Genomic DNA, 25,823 nt, shown 5'->3' on the forward strand with positions numbered 1-25,823 from the left:
TCTTTATTTCCTTCTCTCAACAATATTATATTACACATTTTGATTATTTCCACAATACCACAGCTCAGTACATGCTTCATGCTATACTGCCGTTTATTGCATTACAATCTTTTTTGGTATACTGCAGTTTGGTACATAATGCCACCAGCTGTTACGTGCCACGTGGTTTGAGTTAAATAAGGGTAACAATACATTGCCTTTAGCAGCATTTGTATTTTTAAGGAACTATGTCATTTCTCATTGCAAGCTAGCTTTCCAATCATGGTTCAAGTCATATGTATATGCTGTTATCATTTCATCATAATGCACTTTGTTATGACATGATCCCAGATAAAACACACTACAGATATTGGCCACATGGCCAAATTTAAATGTACATAAATTACTCTATTAAATGTATGATAAGAGTTTAAAAAAAACCATGAAGTTTAGTAATATATCTTTATTTCCTTCTCTCAACAATATTATATTACACATTTTGATTATTTCCACAATACCACAGCTCAGTACATGCTTCATGCTATACTGCCGTTTATTGCATTACAATCTTTTTTGGTATACTGCAGTTTGGTACATAATGCCACCAGCTGTTACGTGCCAAAGTTTACTTTATTATAATGAGGATGAGCTGTAGTTATTTATAGGCAGTTTGGCTGAAGGGAAATATTGGATATGTCTTGTATTGAGAAATCTTGATAAAAATTGCCAATAGAGAAAAAGAATAATTTGAAATATGAAATGAGGTTAAATAAAGTGAGATTGTAAGACAGCTTTAAAGAATTTTCATGTTCAAATTTAAATTTTAATATTTGCAAGGTTACTTCTTTGACATTATTGTTTCAGATCTCCAAGAAATTGTTATGTAAAGGCAAATTAATTGAACATTAAATTATAAATCTTAGTTGAATTTATCACTTATTATTGCAGAACATAAATTTCTTTATTATCTTGTAGGATCGTTTTATATCAGTTATGTGCACATCAAACCTATAACTCTAAAATATATTTTAAATTATATTTCTAAAAATTTGTCTTATAGGGTATCGTTTATTAATCCCACACATTAATAAGGGAATATTTTGATCTCTTCCATCTGTCATTTTGTCCATCAATCCATATTTACCGCTCATCCTAAACTGCTGAGTAAATTCACCAAACTTAGTACATAGGGTGCTTTTGTGATGACCATCTGTAAAATGGATATGTTTTTGGACCTCTGCCCTGAGATCCTTGGGAGAGGTCAGAAGTCAGATATACAAAAATTATAATTACAGGGACATATATGAATATTTTATTACCAAAGTATAAATAGGAAGAGGTCATATATCAAACCTCATTTGAGTTATGTGTTAGGGTTATGGCCCTTGGTTTAAGGGGTGTGTTTGGCTTAATACCCTTGGTTTAAGCAGTGTGTTTGGTGAAATATAATAAAATGCAGAACAATATGAAGTAGCTGTGGTTCAGAGTTTATTGCAGAACATTTGACCTCATGGTCTGCATAAAGTTGAAGGTTAAAAATGAATTTAGAAAATGCATTATTAATAAAATGTTGTAAAATTATTTAAAGAATCCTTAGTATGTATACATTTATAAAATCATAATTTGTTTTGTGATATTTTAATAGTATATGTAATAGGTTTATCAATATAGGTACTTTTTTATTTTTCATTGTGTAATTTAGTATAATATACATAGAACTTTATAGTTACTATAACCATTCAGACATTGTATGACCTAATTATAACAATTTTTGTTACTGTAGATGATGTAGATTATTACCAAACTAAAATTTTACAAACTACTTCAAAATTGTTGTTAGTTAAAACTGTTAATTACAGAGATTACAAATGAAGAAGTGTAAAACTTGGTTAAGATTGTAAATACAGTTAATTCCTTTTTGTTTGTGGTGTACCAGTGTTCAAAAATTTCAATCCCACAGTAAATGTCAGTGTTTGCTAAATGATGAAATTGCATAAATTTCAGTAAAATTTCATTTTAATAATACATGACCTGAATTTAATATTAGTATACAGTATAGCATTGTTGATCCCTTGCAGGTTCAGTGATGTAGAATAGACCCAATGTACTCTGCTGCATGTCATAAGAGATGACTGATAAAATAAGCCATGATGGCTTAATCATTAGCATGACACACTTCTGATTGAAAGGGGGTGTAGTTGAACCCTACCATTGAATCAGCCTGGGTTTTGTTGTTCAGTGATTTAGCATATCGGACTCCTGACTAAAAGGGGATGGGGTTCAGACCCTACAAATGAATTGGCCTGGTTGGTTGCTTAGTGCTTAGCATACCAGGCTCCTGACTGAAAGGGGTGGGTTCAGACTCTACCATTAAATCAGACTGAGTTTGTTGTTCTGTGATTTAGCATGCCAGACTCCTGACTGAGAGGGGGTAGGGTTCAGACCCTACAAATGAATGAGACAAGGGTTGGTGGCTTAGTGATTAGCAAGCCAGATGCAGGACTAAAAGGATGTGGGATTCAGACCCTACCATTGAATGAGACTGGTGTAGGTGGCTTAATGATTAGCAAGCCAGAGGCAGGACTAAAAGGATGTGGGATTCAGACCCTACCATTGAATGAGACTGGTGTAGGTGGCTTAATAATTAGCAAGCCAGAGGCAGGACTAAAAGGATGTGGGATTCAGACTCTACCATTGAATGAGACTGGTGTATTTGGCTTAATGATTAGCAAGCCAGAGGCAGGACTAAAAGGGTGTGGGGTTCAGACCCTACCATTGAATGAGACTGGTGTATTTGGCTTAATGATTAGCAAGCCAGAGGCAGGACTAAAAGGGTGTGGGATTCAGACCCTACCATTGAATGAGACTGGTGTAGGTGGCTTAATAATTAGCAAGCCAGAGGCAGGACTAAAAGGGTGTGGGGTTCAGACCCTACCATTGAATGAGACTGGTGTATTTGGCTTAATGATTAGCAAGCCAGAGGCAGGACTAAAAGGGTGTGGGATTCAGACCCTACCATTGAATGAGACTGGTGTAGGTGGCTTAATGATTAGCAAGCCAGAGGCAGGACTAAAAGGGTGTGGGGTTCAGAGCCCATCATTGAATTAGCCCAGGTATGCTACCATGGCATGTTCTTGGGTTAGGCACTTCAATACAGTTGCCCAGCACTAAATAACCTACTTGTATTGTTGTGCCTTTAAACACCAAACCAAATGCTGTTATATCAACTTGATGGAAAAAGTGCGCAGTAGACAACACCTAAATTTAGAGATGGTCACGTATAAAAACATCAGAGGCAAAATTAAATCTTAGATTTTAAAACATCCTTACCACAAACAAAGTCCTTAATTTTCTTTTTAAAAAATGCATTAAATTTTTGGTGAAACTTCATTACATATTTTATGATTAGAATTTGTTCAAAATACATAAATTGTGCTGGATAAATATATGTCAAATTATTTTTTAAAATGTTTATTTTAAACTGAACCTAATCTATGAAGATAACAACCCACATTGTGTGGTCATGTGAAATTAGATTTTCAACTTATGAACAGTGCAGACAGTGATCTAAAATTGTGAGCAGTTATTTGTTTCACCGAAATTCCATACATCAAATTAAATTTGTCTGAGCCTGAATTTTGCTGATTAACAGAGCTGTTTGTATTATAACTTGTCTGCCACATCAAAGTTGCATTTTTTATTTTTATGGCAGACCACATACCACATGAGAGGATAACTTAAGGTCTTTAATTTCTCAGATATTCTGTGAATTAACTACATTTAATTGTGTACTGATTTTGGGTTGCTACAACCATGACTCTAAAGAACAAACAAACAAAGTCTCTTCTATACAAACAGTCGAACCCATGAACAATGATGGAGAAAAAAAAGATGAAAATAACTATTTCAGTAGAAGAAAGAAAACTCTACAAATTCACAGTACTAATATTGGAGCTTATAAAACTCAGTTAACGGTATGCCACTTAAATATTTCCTGAAGCCTTCTCAGATAATGACTTTATTTTTTATATATACAAATTTTATTGATTTTATGATTACTAACAATCACAAATGCAAAGACTGAGGTACACAAACAACTGAAAGGGCAGGTGCCATATACTACACAGAACTTATGATTGCTTAACACATTGAACTGTATCAAGCAGTGTATGAATTACATGATGCCCAGTGTCTGACATATAATACAAGGAATTGTAAGCAGATTAGCTCCCACTTCCACCCATAGACCAAATAGCCCATTATTTACTGGTAAGGAGAAACTCGACCCAAATTTTTTAAATTATATGTTTATTGTGGGGTTTTGGTCTGTAGTTGTTGTTGTTGTTGTGGGGTTTAACGCCATTTTTCAGCACACGTTAGGCCATATATGGCAGCCAGTATTAATGGTGGAGGAAGAACCCGGGAAAACCCCGGAAAGAACCACCGACCCACGAGAAGCTACTGGCATGCTTTCTCACATATCTACATTGGCTGAATCTGAGACTCGAACCGGCGCAGACAGAGGTGAGATGGCAGTGATCCGTAACGGCGAACGCTTTAGACCACTCGGCCACTCGGGGCCCCGTTTTGGTCTGTAAAGATCCAACAAAATTCTGTGAAAACAGTTGGATCCTTGTCACTCTGTGAAAATCCATGAATTTAAATATTGCTAAAATGTAATTTTCTGCAATAGAGCAAAATTTGATAACCACAAATATTAATGAATTGGCAATATTTACTATTACATTTTCTAAATATTTTGTATCTTACAGTTGACAGAGTTTTGTTTAAATGTCTCAGAATTATGAGACCAAGGTTCTGATGACTTCCAGTTACTAATCATGGATCCTTGGGTTTCAGATTTGTTTACAATTAATGGTTTTGTTTTGTTTTTATATGTGGCTGTGTCTTTTTTCTAGTCTTCCAATGTAATCATTTTATACTCAAAATAATTAAAAGTCATTAAATTTTGATGCTGAATAGATCAAGGTGTCGAACGAACCCAACCCACTCTAGATATCAAAATATTATCGTAGAATCTTATGTGCCAGTAGTGTACATTTTCAATCAAATAAATTTTTCCCATCAATTTCTTTGCATAAATTGAGATCCCTTTGATTTTATTTATAATCTGTGGTAAATGCATTCAGGACAAAATCATATTTAAGGCTGGTATCTTGTTAATTTTATGTAGTTTTAATGATTTTTAAAACAAATGAAAAGTGCGTTGTTCCAGTTTTGTACTGCCAACTCTTTCGAAATGCAAGACATAGGTGTCACATTTTCGTTGGTGACAGTAGTGGCATCGGATTTTAATAGTATATAAAGGTTTTGTGTTTTAAGTGTTTGTAAATTTGAATTGTGTTGTAACATGATTAATTGGATTGCAGGTCAGGTACAGTGTGGTAACATAATAGAATGGGTTTCAGGTCAGGTACAGATGTTGTAACATAATACCATAGCTTGCAGGTCAGGTACAGTGTAGTGGCTTAATGGCATGGGTTGCAGGTGAGACTATTAGTTACATTGTCTGTTTACTGGGGTGTTCAGGATGTTAAGTCCATCTTGAATTCCATACATCCAGAATCAGATATAAGAAATTTATTACTTTTTAAACCATACATAAACATATATGTTGAAAAAATAAAACATAGGAAATCTCTTAGTAATCATTGGTGACAATGCAAACAATTATTTGAAAACAGCACACATGTAGCAATTACCTCCCATGGGTTGAAACAATCTTGTCGAACTTCTGATAGATGAGCATTGTTCAATTAAAATCTTGCCTTCTTGTGGAGGATAATTTCCAATGATAATAAACCACACAGTAACTTTTATATAATAATATCATAGATTATAAATTATATTTTGCACTTACTTTTTAAGCTAAGGTTGTCTCTTGTTTTTTCTGTTTGTGAATTGCCAGCGGTCTTGTGACTCACACACCACTTAACACGGATTTCTAGTAAAAGTTATACAGGTCATACATGCCTTCAGCACTGACTTTTTCAGTAATGGGTGTCAGTTTAAAGATTTTTATTACAGATACCTATCAATTCCAATTATTCACTTTATTTGGATCCTCTTAGATCCATATTCCTTGGAAGGTCATCATTTAACTGACATGAGATATAAATACAGCAAAATCAATGTTGAAGTACAAGAACATTTTTGGATGAGGTCTTAAAAACGGTGTGATAAGTACAAACCAAATTAATGTAGCATGCTGTAGTGTCACAATGAAAACTGCCCATGTTGAAAAAAATTTGAACTACTGTTAATTGTTGTGATAGACCCAACAACTTCTTTTCTTGACCCAGTTTTGTACCTGGCCACTTTTGAAAAGTCAATAGCAATCAGTAATTTTCATCTTTTATTCTTTAGATGATATTTAAGATGCAGAGCATTCAACAATCAGAATTAAATAGACCTTGGTAAAAATTGTACTCAGATTAAATTTTAAAACAACAATTAATATTTCACTAACTGCACTTACGTGACCATATTGCCATACACTTTAATTATGATCTTGGATTTCTTGCTAAACTAATTTTTACTTTAATACTGGATTAATGTCGTGATTCTTGACTTGTGGAACCTTTGCAGGAATTTCCTTCAGCTTTGGTACTTGACATGACTGGGGTTCAGCCCGTTTACTAGCTTGTACTCATTTCTGTCAGTATTTGCTACCTTCATAATCTCATTGCAGTCCTAATAATATATTAAACTGCTGGATTGGTCCAGATGTGAATGGCAGATGAATGCTTCTATTGTCAAGACTTGTTTGGGAACAGGGTTCAAACAATCAGGAGTTTGGAAAATTAAATCATTTTTGGAGGGAGGGGATGTTTGCAGGTTGCATGAGTGAACCAAAAATTAGAATAATTTATTTTTTTATAGTATCATATTGGTTAGATGCTTACCTTTTTTTCACTGATTTACCTCCATAACGATAGGAATCTTGCTAAGCAGTAATTGTAAAACATATAAAATATTAATTAATTTTTAGATTATAATACATAAGGCATTTAAAGAAACTTTGCTTTTGTTTGTTTGACAAAAATGCAGAATTGTGTATTATTTAATTGTCAGCTGTCTGTAAAATCATATTTAACTTTTTTTAAAGTACTCTTTCAGCTAAATGCTGTATTGTAAAATATCTGCTCTGGGGAAACAATCCTGCACAGGAAAGGGAGATAACTTGTACACTAAGGAATAATTACGGCAGAGATAATTTAGGCTGAACTTTTAATTCATTTCAGTGTACATAATTTATACCTTTAATGTATCGTCTTGTACAAAATATTTAAGAATGAGCTATGTGAACCATTTTATCCTTGAAAGAGATGTCAATAGTATATTTTAAGTTACTACTCTTTATGCAGATTTTACTAACAATATTTTGTTAAAGATTTTTTAAAAAAGCAGAATCACACATTTTGTTGCCGTTGTTTCATGTTCATATTATTTGTAATGTAATTACTGATTAATGCCTTGTTACCTTTGTGTACCTTGTTTTGACACACCTCCAGAGTGACCTTTGTAAAGAAGATAATTATGTCAAAATGTAAATTTAACAATGTATATTAATGTTAAATATATATTTCTCAGTTTTCAGTTACTTTCAGAGAAGACTAAAATTTTTGTTGCCTTAAAGAACCAGCCTGGGTTCGCTGTGGTGGTGTGTCTTTGGGTAGGGTAGTTTATTCCCCTTGCCTTGACATTATAGCCTTTGATGTGTTATAGTGCTGCTAAACACCAAACAGACTAAAAGAATGCTTATATTTTAAAGTGGTTATGTTATGGAATCATTGATTGATGTCCAAATCTAAAACTGTCTCAGATTGTTCAATTCTGTACTTATTAATTTAAAGGAATGAAGCTTATTCCCATCCATACTTGTGCAATTCTTAAAAGAAGAATCTTGATATCTTAATAATGATACTCCTTATGAATAATTTGAATGATTTTTGTTTTGCCTGCTATGTATAGGTGAGTCCAAAGGATCACTTAGCCAACAACTTTATGGTTGTAATGGTAGACATCAGTAAGGTCTTGCATTTAGATGAGTTTCTCTAATACAGCAAAAATTGCTTACAGTGGCCTACTCTGTATGGTCCATTGAGTATGCTATGTTTTTGCATTTAGTTTGTTTCTCTTACATTATTGTATGTAGAGTCAAAAAAACTTGATAGGTATGATGTATACACCTTGGATGTTACTACTCACCACAGGTAGTTTCTTGATCAGTATATTTGTCTTAAAAGTATTACTCACCAAAGGCAAAAGTAGTTCACAGCAATCTATGTTTTATGCACCAGTGATTAGGTGAACAGAACTTTACCAACTCTTGATGAAAACATCTTGACAGAAAGGCCTTTAATATTAGACAAATGATGCTCATGTGATGATAAAAATAAGATTTAAAAAAAATGGAATAACCCAAAATTGATTATTTTATTTGACAACATTTGCAATTAAAAGCTTTGGAATACAGTTCTAAAAAGAGCATCCTGTTGACCCTGATTTTTTGGCCAACTGCTTTTGTATTGCACTCGGTTGAGGTGGGTTTGGATGGCGAGAGGAATCTGAAACACTTCTATGACCTTCTTTGACAGCTTGGTATGACCTGAGTGATCTAGATATGTCTACACACACATGTGCACACAAAAGCAAGGAAACTTTAGATGGTAAGTTAAAAATATTACCTATTAAAGACTGAATCCATTTGAGAAGACCCAAATTAATGTACAGGATATCCAATAGTGCTTCTGAATATTTACAGTCACTATTCCAGTATCGGCTACCTGGCAGTACTCCCCACCTGCGATCCATGTCTACCAAACAGTATAAAATTCCCAAACCAAATAAGGAATTATTTTTTAAAAGTTTCCAATACTCTGGAACTTTGCTCTGGAATAGTATTCCAGTTGAGATTAGAAATGCCCACTCTATTTCCTTCTTCCAAACCCAATATATCAATATATCCAGTGGCTTCAGAGATGCAGCTTAAATAAATTAATTCCTTTGCATGAGGGCGTCAAGGTAGGTTAGTTTTTAGCTAATCATGTTACCCTCTTTAAAGTCATTACTTAAAAGGATGAAGGAGCACCAGCATGATAAGTCTAATCCCTGTTGGTATGTTAGTACACAACCATAAGCAGCTTTTATCTCTTTATATTAATGTTGTTGAAAATACGTTTTGAAACTGTTGAGTACAGGAAATTTAAGCCTATATCATCTACCTCACTTATTATTATTATGATCTTTTAATTTTCTTTATGAATGTTTTCCCTTGATTCACTTTTCAGTGCCATACAATGAAATACTGTGAATTCACTCTTTTTCATATGATTTTTTTTATAGAATTTGTTGTTGCTGGTAATCATGAATTAAATGCCCATGAACAAAAATGGAAACAATAGGAATTCACACACACACACACACACACACACACACACACACACACACACCTCTATGAATTTAAGTACAAGCAAATTATTCTCATATAACCATGCAGATTGATACCCATAAAAATAAACTCACAATAGTTGTCCATCATTGCAGAAATGCATTTTATATGCCTTTGTATACTTTTGTTATCATATAATTTTATGTTCTTATCTTTATTACATTATCTTTTATTGGGCAGTTTATCAAAAACTTAATGACATTTTTTAAAAAAATGTTCATCTGTCTGTCAGTTATTCTTTCTTTGTATTTTTACCTCACATTACTGTATAGTATGGTCATACACATCCTGTCCACTGCAATGTCTGTCCATTAGTATTTGCCAGTTTCATTTTCTCAAAGACCACTAATCAGAATTGACCTAAACTTGGCAGGCAGTATTCTGGCATGCAGGCCTTTTGAGGTTTATGCCAATGAAGTCAATCTGTCATCAAAAATGGACACTATATGAAAAATAGAAGAAAAAAACAAATTTTAATTGACTTTGATCAAATTTGATGGAAATCATCCAAATATAGACAGCTTTCAACTTTGTACAGATTATGCCAGTATGCCATAATATATGACTACTGTCACAAAAATGGAAAACCTTGAACAACAATTCAAAAACAGCTCAACAGAATTTGACCAAATGTGAGAGGAAGTGTCCTGGCTTAACAGGGTTTCAGAATTTGTACAGATGTCAGTTTACCATCAAATATGGCCAGTAGTACTAAAAACAGAAAATCATGCAAATTACTTTTCAAAAACCACTCAGCAGAACTTTACAAAATTTCACAGAAAGCATCCTGGCACAGCTGACTTTCCAGTTTATAGAAATTTGTTGATCTAATATTATGGCTGCTGTTGCTACAAATAGAAAACCTTCAGTAACATATCAAAAACTGCTCAGTAGAATTTGACAGAAAGTATCCTATCTTTGACACCATCAGATTTATACAAATGATGATTATATGCCATTAAATGAAGCTGTTATTTTTAAAAACAGAAACATATAAGTAACTTCATCTAAAGAAACTTGCTTACAGAAATATTACGATCTTTGACACAAAGCAGTCTGGCATTGAGGCCCTCAGTATTAGGTAAATTATGCTGATCTTGCAGCAGTTATGGATGACGATATGAAAAACAGATAAATCTTGAAACACTTATTTTCATCACAGTCAGTCGGCTGAATTTTTTTGTGAAAAGAAAACAATTTGACCCATTCTTGTTGCCTAACTTATTTGGCTATGAGGCAGTTGTCTGCTGGGTGGGTGATCTCAGGCCTGCTTGGGATTCGTATGTATGTTATATTACACTTTTTAACAGTTTGTTTACTTTATGACATAGAAATGAAGTGAAATTTTAAATGACTTGCAATTTGTTTTATGAAATGCCTTAGAGAAAGCTGGTAAAGAAGGACCCCACCTTATTTTCTCAGAAAATGTTTACAGCCTACGTGTTTGTATATATTTATACAAATTTTAATTCAGTGCAGATTAAATATTTTTGTTTTATTTGGTTGATGATTACATGTACATAGATCTATTACAATGAATGCCTATAATAATGTATCCAACTTCACATTTAGATACACCATATACATATGGCTTGTATCAGTCTGCATCTCATTTCATGTTAAATTGATCTTTCCTTGGAGAAGAAAAATATTTGCTATTTTTTTAATTGACCTTCCATAGCATTGCATTTGACAATAATAATCTTTATTAACACATTCTTAATATTGGCCACATGTTTACAATGCATTTTGCAAAGATTTGGGGGTATGCATATGTATGTAAAATTGCTGCTGGTGGTTTTTTTTTCATCATTTAAAAGACAAGCTTCTGGAAATCATCAAAACTTTTATCACTTTTATAAGCCCATCATAATTCAGAACCTATCTTTTGTGATGTTGCCTGTCAATCCATCTGCACATCTGTTATCAATATTGTCTGCACACAGTAACAGGTTTTCCACCATCTACAGTTAACATGGTATGGTTTGCTTGCACTGAAAGTTAAAACAAAACCTATTTCAATTATGAAATTAAAAGAGCAATGGTCAAGGTCACTTAAAATGAAAGAATAAAAAAAAACATGTTTCCATAAACAATAACATTATAAAATATGTACCCTCACCAAAGTTAATGGACAACTTTTTGCTTTTTGTTTTCAAACATGTACATTTGCCAGAGTTAGTGGATGATTTACTCAGTGGATACAAAAGAAGCCTAATGAATTTAGGGTCAAAAGGTCAAAGTAGTGGCTGAAAGAAGAAAAATCATTTTTGCATAATAAGTTTAGTTCTGGTCCTCTTACCTTGCCCCTAGTTTGTACTTCATGTATGGAGAGGCCCATTGAGTTCGGTGTCAAAAGTTCAGTGGTCTGGTCATTGTAGCAATAAAACAACCTACAGATTCTGAAAGGGCAAGGTCATTGAAACCCATTGGTCAGTGATTTCCAGAGTTAACCATACTTTACTACTGCCTGTAAAGAAAACTGCTAAATACAGATGGGTATATAATCTACCATGTACAGTACTATTTTTATATATAAAGCAGAGCATATTTTTACATGTCTGTTTGGTCATGTGTTACCAACATTGTTTCCACATAATAACTCAAGTTATCCACCAGCTACAATTACCAAACTTTGTGGATGGATGACACATATGGTAAGGAAAATTCTAATTGTTTTTAGGCTCAAGTACTCAAAGGACAAGGCCTTTGACTGAAACAATAAAAATGGTTTCCACACAATAACTAAGAGTTTTCCACTATCTACAGTTACCATACTGTTACAGGTTTGCACTTCGGGTAAAGAACAACCATATAAACAACATATTGGGCTCAATGCTGCCTGGACATGCATATTGCCTAACACCAGATGTACGACATGCATGTTCGTTCAGATGATTTTGTGAACATATTGGCAGTAAACTAAACTAAACCATTTACATGTGTAAATGTTGCAGATTTAGTTATCTGCAATTTTTATAAATGCATGTTAAATTTTGTCCAGTATCCCATGATGGAAGCTCAGCATAGCAGTCACTTTGACATCCCTGTTCCCACCTGTAAAACTGTTCAGGACTGTCCATTTTCTAGATGAAACTCAGTGTTAAAGTTTGTTTAAACTCATTGTGAAGATTGACTTAGCTAAATAGAAGGCAGTCTAAACAGAAAGGGATCTTATGCTTTTTTGTTTTTTTAAATTCTCATGTTAATAAATATTCTTGCTCATATTGTTCAATATTCCTGGAATAATTTAGGCTCAAAAAGTCTGCCTGGAAGCATTTTTTGGGATTTGTCCTTGCATAGAGTAGCTTAAACTGATCTTTAATATAATTTTTTTTAAGGTGTCTTCGGGACAAATTGGCAGGACTGAGATAACTACATCTACTTAATATCATGGTTATCTAGTCTCTTTGAATAAAGTCCCCTTTTGAAGTTTTACCATTTTTTTGTGATGTTTACTGTCAATTGTATAAATTTAACAAAACTAAATGAAAGATAATAAAAAAGTCGTAACAATTTTAGTTTCTTTATTATTGCAGACCATCTTGGTGTCTAACCATCAGCAGACCATTCTGTCACAGAGTTAGGCTAGCTTAGCACTCCGTGTTTGTTGCTTAATGATTCATGCTTAGCTGGAGTCTAGACTAATTAAGAGTATTACAATTTCAAATAAACAGTCATTGACTGTTATCTGATTCAGATAGGTAAAGCTTGGTGATTCGTAAATTCTGTTTTTTTAAATTGATAATATCCTTCAGATTGTAAAGCCAAAACGATATTTCTGCTTTGGTTGTTTTTGATGAGCTTCCATAGTATTATGTGCATATGTGGCTAGTTAAAACTTACATGAACATAAAATATATTGATGTGCTAATGCTATATTTACTGCCTAATTTTCAGCTTTTCATTTTGTAATAGTAATATTTGCAGACCTTGATTTTTTTTAAACAATGTGGAGATACCAATCTGTTCAGCAAATTGTGATTTTTTTTTGCTTGATTTTATTCTTGTTATAAAAATAAATGTAATAAAGTACTATCATTTGTGCAGCTATGATTTGTATTAAGATATAAAATATATATTGCCAAATAAATTTAATGTTTATAATGAGCCTCTTTTTTTATATATTGCCCTTGTAACTATTTTTTAACGTAACAATGCTACTTACCCAGACAAACCATGAATGTCATAGTAGTACACCAGAAAAATTATGACGGCAACACGCACATGTATGAAGATAGAAATAACTGCAACACCAAGTTTTCTCCTCCTGTTGAAAGAAAGAATACTTCACACCTTTACATTTTTACCTTCTTTTTGGTGTGGTCCAAATTTAAAGCAAATTTCCACTAAAAATCTATTAAAACACCAAACATAAATTAAAACCCACATAAAAATGTAAAAGTACAGACCATCAAATGGATAATTTTACCAAATCTACTTTTCATGTGCGTTTCATGTAGGTTCTCTTTGCATTCTGTTTGTATTCCATTTGCATTATTCCATTTGCATTCTGTTTGTATTCCATTTGCATTCTGTTTGTGTGGTCCAAATTTAAAACAAATTTCCACTAAAAATCTATTAAAACACCAAACATAAATTAAAGCCCACATAAAAATGTAAAAGTACAGACCATCAAATGGATAATTTTACCAAATCTATTTTTCATGTGCATTTCATGTAGATTCTCTTTGCATTCTGTTTGTATATATCTATTTATATCCAGTTATTATCAGATTGACACACAATATAGACCACTGTACAAATGGTCTGTGTACAAAAATATTCACTTGTGCAGCAGCACATTGCCAATTTATCTCATTTACCCTGCACAAGTGTTGAAAATGCGTGTAGCTTTTATGTGTTTTATATATATTTGGTGCAGGGTGTAATGAAATATTGAGCAAGAGCTCCATGCAAGGTTTGCCAAGGAGCAAGTGCATCCTTTACCATGGTAACCTGCCATTGTTAGATAGACTGGTAAAAGTGTCTACCAGTAAAAGCCATAGGACCTGTTTTGCATATACTCACCAAATAGTTTGATCCAGATCATTTTGTGCACTTGGCTCAAAGGTCAAGTCAGATTACAAGCAAACAATTAAGTTCCTATTTTCAGTCCACTTGGGAAGTTGCAGAAACTTTGCATAGTAATGTATTATCACATGACAGGATGTCTTTAAAGATAGCAAAGTTCCTTTGCACAGGATCAAAGCCACATAAAGATTCCAAGTTGTAATTTTTTGCACATTGTGCGCATTATTCTATGTCAGATAGAACTTTTAAGTAAAGTGAAGTAACTGGATAATTGTTTGCATAATCTTACAACTGGTAGAGGCAGATAAGCTTGCAGATGTTTGTGCAACTCAAGGTCAGTGTAAAGTTAAATGTAGTATACCATGTTTGTTTTCATACTAGCTTCAGTTATTTTGGTAAACTTCCATACTGGAATGTTATATATTCCTAGACAATTGCTTCTACACTATGTTCAGACTGGATGGCAAAATTCAGGGTCACCAAAAGGTCAAATTCTTAGTTAATACATCTATATTATCACATTTGAACTATGGAAGACAAACTTTAAACAAGAATCTCACTTTGAGAACTTGTGCTCTCAGAATGAACCTTTTTGTGGTGTTTCAAGGATTGATGCCAAGATGGTTGTATAAAGTACTGAATTTCTTTTTCTCACTTTTATTTTGGACCAGCTGCATACCAGCATGGAAGCAGTTAGATCTACTTTCTCCAGTTTTAGCAGATGATAATTATCTGTTCCCTTTACCGATAAAATCAGTTTTTTGTTTTGCTTGTCTTCAGTCAAGTGTTTGTAAGAAATCTTTACACTGTTTTCAGTATATTTCAGGTTCTGGTTTGAACCAGTGGCTGGTTTTCTCGGGGTAAATAAAAGTAAACACTATTCAGAGTCTCCTCACTTAACAACTGAGTTTCATTCCAACAACTAGGTCTTTAAGCGAATTGATCAATAAGGGAGGAGCTTAATTGTTTTTATTTATTCTGAAAGGAAACTCCAACTTGATAACTTTGTTTTAATTTGCATCTCTTACATATTGCAGAACATATAAATACAATCAGCAAAAATTGTAAAAAATTAAAGTTTATTCATAAAAAAGGACATTCAGAATAACATTTTAGTCATCAAATCCTTCAAAGTGTGGTAGTGGTTCGAGGTCATTAGTGTCATCATCGGAGTTATCAGCAGGGTTATCAGGAGCTTTAGAGGGCCTGGGTAAGGGAGATGATGGCAAGTAAATGAAAGTACTTTTAGGGGTAGGGGTCCTGGGTGTAGCATTCGAGAAGAATCTTGTTAGTGTGGTCTGCTTTGTAAGTTTCTTTTTGTGTTCATACATTTCGCGGTAGCATTCTATAAGTTCATTCATCTGTCGTTTCACTTTAATGTTCAAAATTCGGATCCTCTAGTTCTATTATAGCCGCATTCACGTTTGAGAACACACCAACTAACCCCTTTACAGTGAACTTCTTTTGTACTTCTTCCATTCTTTCCTCTTCTTCCTCTTCCATGTGCTGCTGAGATTCCAACTCTATTAAATCTTCGTTAGGTAGCTCTCCCTCGGTATATTGAGGTAATTCTTCAATATCTTCCACTTCAACATCTAAATTGAGCATGTTAGCAAGTTCCACGATTGTTTTATGTATGACATCAATATGCTTGTCTTTATCAAGCCCTTTGTAATTATTAACGAGATGTTTTATGCATTTTTCCCATCTGCCTTGCATACATTTTTCTGTCACTCCCTCCCAAGCTGATTCAATGTTCTTTAAGCAATGTAAAATCTTGTATGATTTCCAAAAATCACGAAGGGTTACTTCATAACTTTCTGTTGCTGCTACAGCTTTGGAAAATGTTGTGCACAAATATAACGCTTTGAATGCAGCTATAGCCCCCTAGTCCATTGGCTGTAGGATAGCAGTCATGCTTTTAGGCAGATACACTACCTTTACATCCGGGTGTACATCATCAAGATGCTAGGTGTGGCCTGGGATATTATCAGGCTGGATGATAATTTTAAATGGAACGCCTTTTTCCAGACAATAGCGCTTTACAAAGGGTATGAAGCAGTTGATGAACCAATCCTCAAATAAAGCTTGTTTCATTCATGCCTTCTTATTCGCATGATAGTAAACGGGCAGTGTGTCCTTACTAACCTGCTTCAATGCACGTGGGTTCTCGATGCATTAGATGAGGAAAGGCTTAAACTTGAATCCAGCAACATTTCTTCCCAACAACAACGTGACCCTGTCCTTAAAAGTCTTGAAACCGGGCACTGTTTTAGCTTCTTTGTGTATGTATGACCTTTCGGGCTTTTTTCCCCCCAAAACTCCAGTTTCAACCACATTGAAGATGTGTTCCAGGTGGTAGCTGCATTTCTCAATAATTTCATGAAAATGGTCAACACATTTTTCTGCTCCCTCTACGTTCACGCTTGCCACCTCACCGCTGATACTCCGATTATGCAGGTCAAATCTCCGATGAAACCGTTGAAACCATCCATGGCTTGCCATAAATGTCTCTGTCGATTCTTCGCCTTCTCGCGCCTTCAGAGTCTCAAAGACACTGCATGCCTTGACTTGAATTAATAAAAAGGCTCATCGGCATTCTTTTTTGCATCTGGTCGTCAAACCAGATCGCCAGTAATTTCTTCTTTTCATGAACGAGGCCTTTCCGCTGCCTAGTTAGTATGGCTCTAAATTCTTTAAGGCGTTCACTGCCTCTTTCACTCTATCTTTATCCTTCAAGATCGTCAAAACGGTAAAATGCGCCAGCTCCAAGTCATGCGCTATCTTATTTATCTTTTTTTACCAGCTTCAGTCATTTATGATCTTCATTTTCATCTCAAGATCGATAGCCTTCCTTCGATTCTTGGCGCCTCCTCCAGGTGAAGTCATGCTCTTCATTTTTGCCGACATTTTGTACTATGGGCTTTTTAGCTATTATTATTTTATGCTTTAGTAGTTTGATCTGGATCACTAAACTCTTTCGACTCTATGGTTTATACTAAGTAACAGAAAAAAGTGAAAACCAACAAGTTTTGTAAAATTCAGCAAATAATTTATTTCCCGAGAATACAAAGTGAAAATTTAACAAAGAACTTATTATGAGTTACATCCAAAATAGTCAAAGTTATTACAAGTTCAAATATGTCGATTATTCCAAATGAATTCCAGTGGTGTTCATCTAAACGAAAATATCGGATAAGAAAGGTCAACGAGTTTTTACAAATATTTCTACAATGATTTGCGATACTTCCGGTATTAAATAACATGACTACTCAATTTATTGGATTATATGCATGGAATATGTTCTAATTGTTGATATTAGGTTAAAAGAGCTAAAAGAAACTCCATTGATTCATATATGGTATAACGGTACCAATTGCGCAAGTCCAGGTGGGCGGAGCTTAAGGTGTATGGAACATTGTATTCAGAATTAAAGAACAAAACTAGCTGTGATTGGTGCATTATGTAAGACTTGTACTTTCTGTTTGGCTTAAAAAAAAGTTGAGCCTCTTGGCAACATGTGAGTTTGTGTTAATTTCTATCTAGATCATATTTTGTATTTTTTATGATTTTTTTAAAATATGGTACACATGACTGAAAATGTGCTTGTTGTGACTAGATAACTCTTACCCCTGTCTAGTTCCAGTAGAGTTATCTCTCTTAAATGCAATGGAGTACCTGGTTATGTCATTGTCAAATTGACAATCTAGCATTGTTCTATATGACAGCGTGTGACATGCATGCCCAAGTAGGACAGAAAGTATATTTATTTCACAAAACATTAGCATTGAGGTATATGGAAAAACAATTGGTACCGTGATACCATATGCTCATGTTAGTACCTCGTCCACAATGTAGGAGTAGGGGTACAAATATTAGTACTATGTCTCGTGGGTGCACAGACCAATACAGCCGTCCACATCATACGGGCACTGCTCTTCATATAGGGTTCATTGACGAGCATTTCACTTCACATGGGTTCATTGAAGGTTTGACCATCTTGCAAAATATTCTTCTAGTGGTGTTGTGCGACATGTAATACACCCTTTTCGCGATATGGGGTGCACAGTTCGGCATTATCTGTATGCTTGTACATATGATATATGTTCTTTTATGTTTACCATGTTTTTACTTTATATCTTAATTTAGATGTACGGACTATGTAGTCTGAATGTTAGAATTTTTATCTTATCTTATAATGCTTTCTTTTCCTTCCATGGTTGATTGCTGCAGGTATTACCCCCCCCCCCTTTTTTTTTCTTCTCTTTCCAATTTGGGCTACACAGAGAGCGCTTGATGTGGTGAGCCCTCTCTATGTGGTGGTGGTCGGAGCCCAAAATTTCAAGCATTTGAGCTTTATTATGTATGTAAAGTAAGGCTAAAGAATGTATGAAGTGTGCATAGAAAAGCTATGCCATCATAGCAGTAACTTTGATATGTATTTGTATATCTTTTTTACTTGAAATATGTTTTATTTCTATATATAATCTATACTGAAGTCACTAAAAGTGGCCTCCAGCAACAGTCATGGAGTATGTTATTATTTCTTCCCTGAGGCCTAACTCTAAATACGCTCACCTTGCATTATCATTCCTGATTCAATTATCTGTCTCCTCAGTCTTGCTGTCCCTCGGGCTATAAACAAACGCCTAACCATAAAAGAGTGAAAACCAACAAGTTTTGTAAAATTCAGCAAATAATTTATTTCCCTAGAATACAAAGTGAAAATTTAACAAAGAACTTATTATGAGTTACATCCAAAATAGTAAAAGTTCTATTGCAAGTCCAAATATGTTGATTATTCCCAATTAATTCCAGTGGTGTTCTGAATGAATTCCGATTGTTAATGTGCTGATGTGCCAGTAGTCTGGAATAGTGTTTATGTGCTAAGTCTTGATGTGTTACAATAATTTGATCTAAAAATGGTTTTGAATGAATTCACAATAATCCCTAAATAGTGGTATAGTCCAAGAAGTATATCTGTTTTCAGTAACAGAGTTAACTCCCTCTTGTTAAAGGTATTTAGGACATCCGGTAGGTAACACTGGTCAACAGTGAAATCATTACTGACTTGAAAAGGCCCTAATCTGTAGTATTTTGGTGTGCCGAACACGAATATAACCGTGAAAAATTTGTATTGGCTCTCGTTTTGAAGATATTCATATACCTCATTTTCTATGTTCTATGTAAATTTCTCCAGTAGGACTGCAGCAACATCCGGAATAATGATGTAACATTGCATAATACCATCATGCTCACATCATCCACAGTTGATTGCATCATTTTCTGATGCAATGCAATACTAATGCCATGCGGCTGCTGAAGTAAGTTGACGTCAGCAGTGTACTATACATGTGTAGGCCTATTATACTAATGCCAGGCGGCTGCTGAAGCTGACGTAAGCAGTGTACTATATAAAGCCCAATCAGATAGGTTCAGCATTTAAAATATTTTAGACGTTGTGCGAGACAGTTCAAGCTACTGTTACATAAAACTTATTATTTTATCCATTTACGTACAATAAAGAACAGTAATGCCTCGAAAGTGTGTTAATACCGCGGACAATTTTTGCTATATTTGTGGGGAAGTGACATTTGCCAACCAGAAGAAAAGTATCAATTCTCAAGTGAAGAAGGCATATCATCTTTACTTCGGATGCAAGGTTGGTGACCAAGACAAGCCTTGGGCTCCGCATATATGCTGTGCTACATGTACAACACAGCTTTCACAGTGGTTGAATTGCAAAAGGTCATCAATGCCGTTTGCAGTCCCAATGGTGTGGAGAGAGCCAAGCAACCACCTAAATGACTGTTACTTCTGCTTGGTTCCTCCTCTTTCCGGCGGAATAACGAAGCGAAAGAAGTCGAGAATAGTCTACCCAAACATTCCGTCTGCATTGAGACCAGTTCCACATGGTGAGGGACTTCCTATTCCAGAACCTCCAGCAGAATATTCTCTTGATTCATCTGACGAAGACAAAGGTGAGTCGACCTGTTCTTCTCCTGGTCCATCAGCATGCAGTGATCCAGATTTTCACTGTGGTGCATCATCAACCCCACACAGAATAACACAGGAAGAACTAAATGACCTGATTCGTGATTTGGACTTATCAAAGAACAAGGCAGAATTGCTAGGATCAAGACTCCAACAATGGAATCTTCTAGAAGAAGATGTCACAATTACTGCATATCGAAAGCGCCACCAGCAATTGGAGCCTTTCTTCAGAAAGGAAAGTAATCTGATATTCTGTTCCGATATTGAGGGCCTCATGAATGCTTTAAAAATCACTCATGACCCACAAGAATGGAGACTATTTGTGGACTCTTCGAAACTGAGTCTCAAGGCTGTGCTTTTGCACAATGGAAACATTCTTCCATCTATTCCAGTAGCGTATGCTGTCCACATGAAAGAGACATACGATAACTTAAGGCAGCTACTGAATTCCATTGAGTATAACAAGTACAGCTGGCACCTCTGTGGTGATTTGAAGGTAGTTGCCCTTTTAATGGGACTGCAGCAAGGATATACAAAATACATGTGTTTCTTATGCGAGTGGGATAGCCGAGCAAGGGAAATGCACTACATGAGGAAGGAATGGACTCACAGGCAGAATGTAGCCATTGGAGAGAAGAATATCCAACACCCAGCTCTGGTTGAGGCTCAGAAAATCTTGCTACCACCCCTTCACATCAAACTAGGTTTGATGAAGAACTTCGTGAAAGCCATTGACCGGACTTTGCCAGCATTCCGATACCTGCATGAAAAATTCCCTCGACTCAGCGAAGCAAAGATTAAAGAGGGAGTTTTTGTGGGTCCTCAGATTCGAGAGCTTTTCAAAGATGACCGGTTCAACAACTTGCTGGAAGGTGACGCGAAACAAGCATGGAATGCTTTTCGCCTAGTTTCTACAAACTTCCTCGGAAATGTTAGGGCAGAAAACTATAAGGAACTAGTAGAAGACATGTTGATGAAGTATAAGAAACTTGGCTGCAATATGTCTCTAAAGATTCACTTCCTTCATTCCCATTTGGATTTCTTTCCTAGCAACTGTGGTATTGTTAGTGATGAACACGGCGAACGTTTTCATCAAGATATCGCAACAATGGAACAAAGATACCAGGGAAAATGGTCCACTACAATGCTGGCTGACTACTGCTGGACACTCCTCAGAGATGCTCCCGAACAGCTGTACAAGAGACAGGCGAAGAAATCTAAGATGTAGTCAATGACTAGATTTTTTATAGGTAGGCTATTACAGTTGACCTTTTACTATTGGAATGCATTTCGTTATGTAAACATTAATTTCTTGCAGATTACAAAAAAACTAGAGCCAATTTTGCAATTTGACTGTCATATTCGTGTTCAGCACATAAAAATTGATAAGAATTGACTAATTTTATTTCAGTAACATGACTTTTGTAAAAATTTGTTGTCCAGTGTAATCAAGGACACACGGTACTAATTATACGGAAGAACTTTGAACCAGTCTAGAAATGGGTGAAGAAATTATTTACGGGATTGATGGTCCATAATTGGATAATAATGAAAATTAAATCTTTAGTAAAAATATCTTTTGAGAGCTTATCCTATATGTAATTTAAAAAAATATAGACAAATTTCTACTGATGCAATTTTAGCATTCTTACAGGCTTGACTCAGGAGTACTCAATAATGAAAGTAGCACCTGATTCATTTGGTGCAGAATCAATAACATGTGTTTTATGCACATGTATGTAAATAAAATGCCGCGGCTCATATGGCGTTGTCCACACATAAGCTTGCACCTAGGTTAGATATGCATGGAGAATTATAGGTCTCATCATCAGCACCCAGAAATTTTAAGTTATTGAATTTTGAATATAATGGTGTTTCCATATGTTTACTATTGGAGTTGAATTAGTACCGTGTGTCCTATAGCCACTGTGCAAGAATATAGTCCTACAACGCAAGACACATCACCCACTACTTTTGTTATGGGGGATGATGGGTCTTACTGCCTAAATAACGGTGCTGTGTAGCGTGTTTTGATGTCGACTAACAGTGTTACGAAAGTCAAATTTTTTTATGAATATCACACACAACTGGCAACCAATAAAGAAAGCTTTTCTACAAAGTAAAGTTATACTGTTTTTGCCAGACTTTACTTACCCTGATGTATTTTCTCTAATAAATTCAAATTCTCACAAAAGATATGGACCTGTTTTCAAGTTTCATTGGTCTACATTTCAGTTGGCTGGAATGTGATGAAAGCCAGGAATGCCGAAATCGAGTTAAGTTGAAATATTATTCTTTAACGAAAGGAATACAAATATATTATGCCTGTTGGAAATGTAAGCAACGTTTCGTTTCGTTCAAGAAACATATCACCCACATGATCTACTTAAACATACTTTGGCATACCTCGACTACCGTCGCATTGCAACAAATTCAAATGTATGTCAATGGAACATGAAAATGCGTCCATTTGCGAGTGTCATATTTTCATTCCGCCAGGATAAAGACAGCACAGTAAGTATATTAATTGCACATAAATTAGTGGATGAGTGTCGATGTAGGCGGCCAAGTGTGTGATATATTTCTGAAATTTTGACTACTCATTCCGATGTCAACCGACATCGGAACAGGCTATACAAGGCCCTTACTTAGGTAGTAAGACAGCACTAAAACAAAAACATCTGCTATGTCTTACATTGTAGGACTATACAAGAAGATAACTTTTATCTATGAATCCATCTTTACCAAGTGTTTTATATTTAGTCATATTAACCATTCTGAGTGATTTATAACCCTTCTCATCGTATATGTTTCACGGTTTGTAAAAGAACTTTGATAAACGGTCTAGTTGTGGAGTATGATTTGGACTAGAATGATATGACTAAAATATGCAATGGAAAAATGGAATGCAAAGGAAATAAAATAAGCATTTGAAAAAAGGATTGTGATGGAAATAAAATAAGCAACGTAAATTATTTTTTTGTGTGTTTTAATTTAATTTTTTAAATAAATCAAAAGTTTGTAATCGTTTGATTATACATATCAGTTTGTATCACAGAATAGAAAATATAATTAATTTCAAAACCGACTCTAATAAGTGCATGCCAAATATCCAATCACTGTATGCAAATCGAAATGATCACTCAAGAAATGATGTTTATAGCGGAATTTCTTGATAGTATAAAGGTTTAGCACAATGGAAACAAAGTACACAGTGGAAATTATTTATTTTCTTGTCAAGTGATTTTGTTAAGCAAGGAAGGTTAACAGAAGGATTTCATCATCAGATGTATATTCTAAGTGTTATGCTTCATACAGAACATAATTATGAATTCAGGTTCATAATTGACTTAATTAAATTAAATGTTATTTTCGACATTCAGTTCAACTTTAACTCATTTTTATTTCTTTTTGTTTGTTGTTGTTATTGATTATCCAAGGAATTCTGTTACATTATTTTGTAACTTCCAAATTATCTTCTACATTTTTTAGAATTTCAATTACAACTGAACAGGTTGCACACATATAATTTGATACATAATTATATCCATTCTTATTTACGATTATCCATTAATTACATTGACACACACTTATTTAAGGTGTCCAATTGGAAAGTTTGCCCATGACAAGAAATATAATTTCATTTCATTCTGTATTGCAGTCAATGAATGTTAACCAGTGACAATACCTACCAGAGATACTTCGATGAAACCTCCATACACTAAAGAGTTTGGAAAGAAAGGGCAGATAATGAGGTCACCAAAAGGGCTATTAATTAACATTTTGTAATGCCGGTGAATAATTTAAATAAACCCTTCAAATAAAAGCTAAAAACAACAACAAGACTGCCTCCACTTCAGATGTTTGTTTTATATCTTTTACGGATAGTCACCAACAGAATTAATTTGTCAGCTGCAAAAAAATAAAAAAATAAAAAAATTAAAAAAACCCCCACAGACTACAGTTTAAAGCTGTGATCTTTTTACTTGTGGAGGCACATATTTTGGTTTTGATGCAGCTGTTTCATTCGAATATTCTTCTGTCTCAATTTCAGATGTTGGTTGAAATACATGCATGGAATGTCTTTCTTGTTATAATACTTGCTGTGTCGGTTAAGTAACCAAGTAAGAATCTTTCTCCATACATAGTGCAATACCAATTTTGATTCTTTAATTTAACAACAATCTGTCCATTCTTTCGATTTGGAGATAGTGCCAGTGGATAAAAAAAAAAAAACTTTTTCATGCGCGAACATATTAACGGCAATGCCTGGATTAAGTGTTTAAAGTTTGTTCAGTGTGTCTTTCGTAACCTGCACAGGAAATTCGTTATCACCAAAGTTAAGCTTACCCAAGATTTCTTGGTATTTTTAGGGCAGATCGTGATTGGATATTAGGCCACTAAAATTGCTCATTCAAAACAATATTTGTCACAGTTCTTTACGTGTTTAAATGGCAGTGATTGTACCCATGCTGGTCTTGGTATGTACAGTAACCGGATCCTCGAAACTATTGATGAAGTGAGAGACGTACCTCAACTTACGTCTATCTTTCGAGAGTCCATCCAGATCTGCATTGGTGTATTTCTCCGAAAAGTCCACAATAATAACCCATATTGACCTATCAATGCGTACAGCACCAACATGAATTTTTGAGACTGACTTACGTACCCAATAGCGTCAAACGTCTTGTAAATTTCACCAGCATGTTTGGGTGGAATAAATTCAATGATAGCGTTTACTAGTTTTCTCATATACTTGCACCGCTTCACTTCTGCATCGAGTTACATTATATTATGAAACAAATGCTGTCGATTGGTGAGTTCTTATGCCATTCTATATTAATACCCAAAAGTATATGTTTAATTAGCCTGCTCTTGAACATCCTCATCCGAAACTTTACTCGCTTAAGATGCAGTGGGCGAGTTATTTTTCTTTTGCAGCTTTGCTTTTTCATGCACAATAATCTGCAGATTCATTTTATTGCTATTTGTCTCAAAAATCTGCCCAAGTTTACTTTGTTCCATTTCTAAGGTCACTCCTTGGTGAACCAATTTATCAGTGCTCTTCTTATGTTTCTGAGAATGCAGATAACATTTTTGTGCTTCCTTGATAAATTTGTATGATGCATTCAAACGATTCAGCGATCTCAATTTATCCGTTACACTTTTGATATTCCAACCACTTGATAAGTTAATGCAGTTGTTTGAGACCTCTATAAATTCGCTCAGAATACTTTGAGAACTGATCACCTGACTGTTGCTCAATATTTGTATATAAACCACCGCAAGCAATTCTTCACTGCAAAAATATTCACAATTCAACTGCAAATTCATGCTATAT

The 25,823-nt window shown here is 34.6% G+C and overlaps 1 protein-coding gene across 1 annotated transcript; it reads left to right on the forward strand.

Moving 5' to 3' along the window:
• Positions 1–202: 202 nt before the first annotated feature.
• Positions 203–24,325, forward strand: LOC149775378 (uncharacterized). Its single transcript, XM_089944227.1, has 2 exons — positions 203–8,672; positions 24,144–24,325. The coding sequence occupies exon 1, from the start codon at positions 2,431–2,433 to the stop codon at positions 3,085–3,087; it is 657 nt and encodes a 218-aa protein (XP_089800353.1). The 5' UTR covers positions 203–2,430; the 3' UTR covers positions 3,088–8,672; positions 24,144–24,325.
• The last annotated feature ends 1,498 nt before the right edge of the window (positions 24,326–25,823 follow it).

The sequence above is a fragment of the Sinohyriopsis cumingii genome, chromosome 19, assembly GCF_028554795.1.
Source record: "Sinohyriopsis cumingii isolate HCF-2022 chromosome 19, ASM2855479v2, whole genome shotgun sequence".
Lineage (NCBI taxonomy): Eukaryota > Metazoa > Mollusca > Bivalvia > Unionida > Unionidae > Sinohyriopsis > Sinohyriopsis cumingii.

What these genes read in the sequence shown, in the direction of transcription:
- LOC149775378 (XM_089944227.1), top strand. Translation starts at nt 2,431, where the DNA reads ATGAATGAGACAAGGGTTGGTGGCTTAGTGATTAGCAAGCCAGATGCA.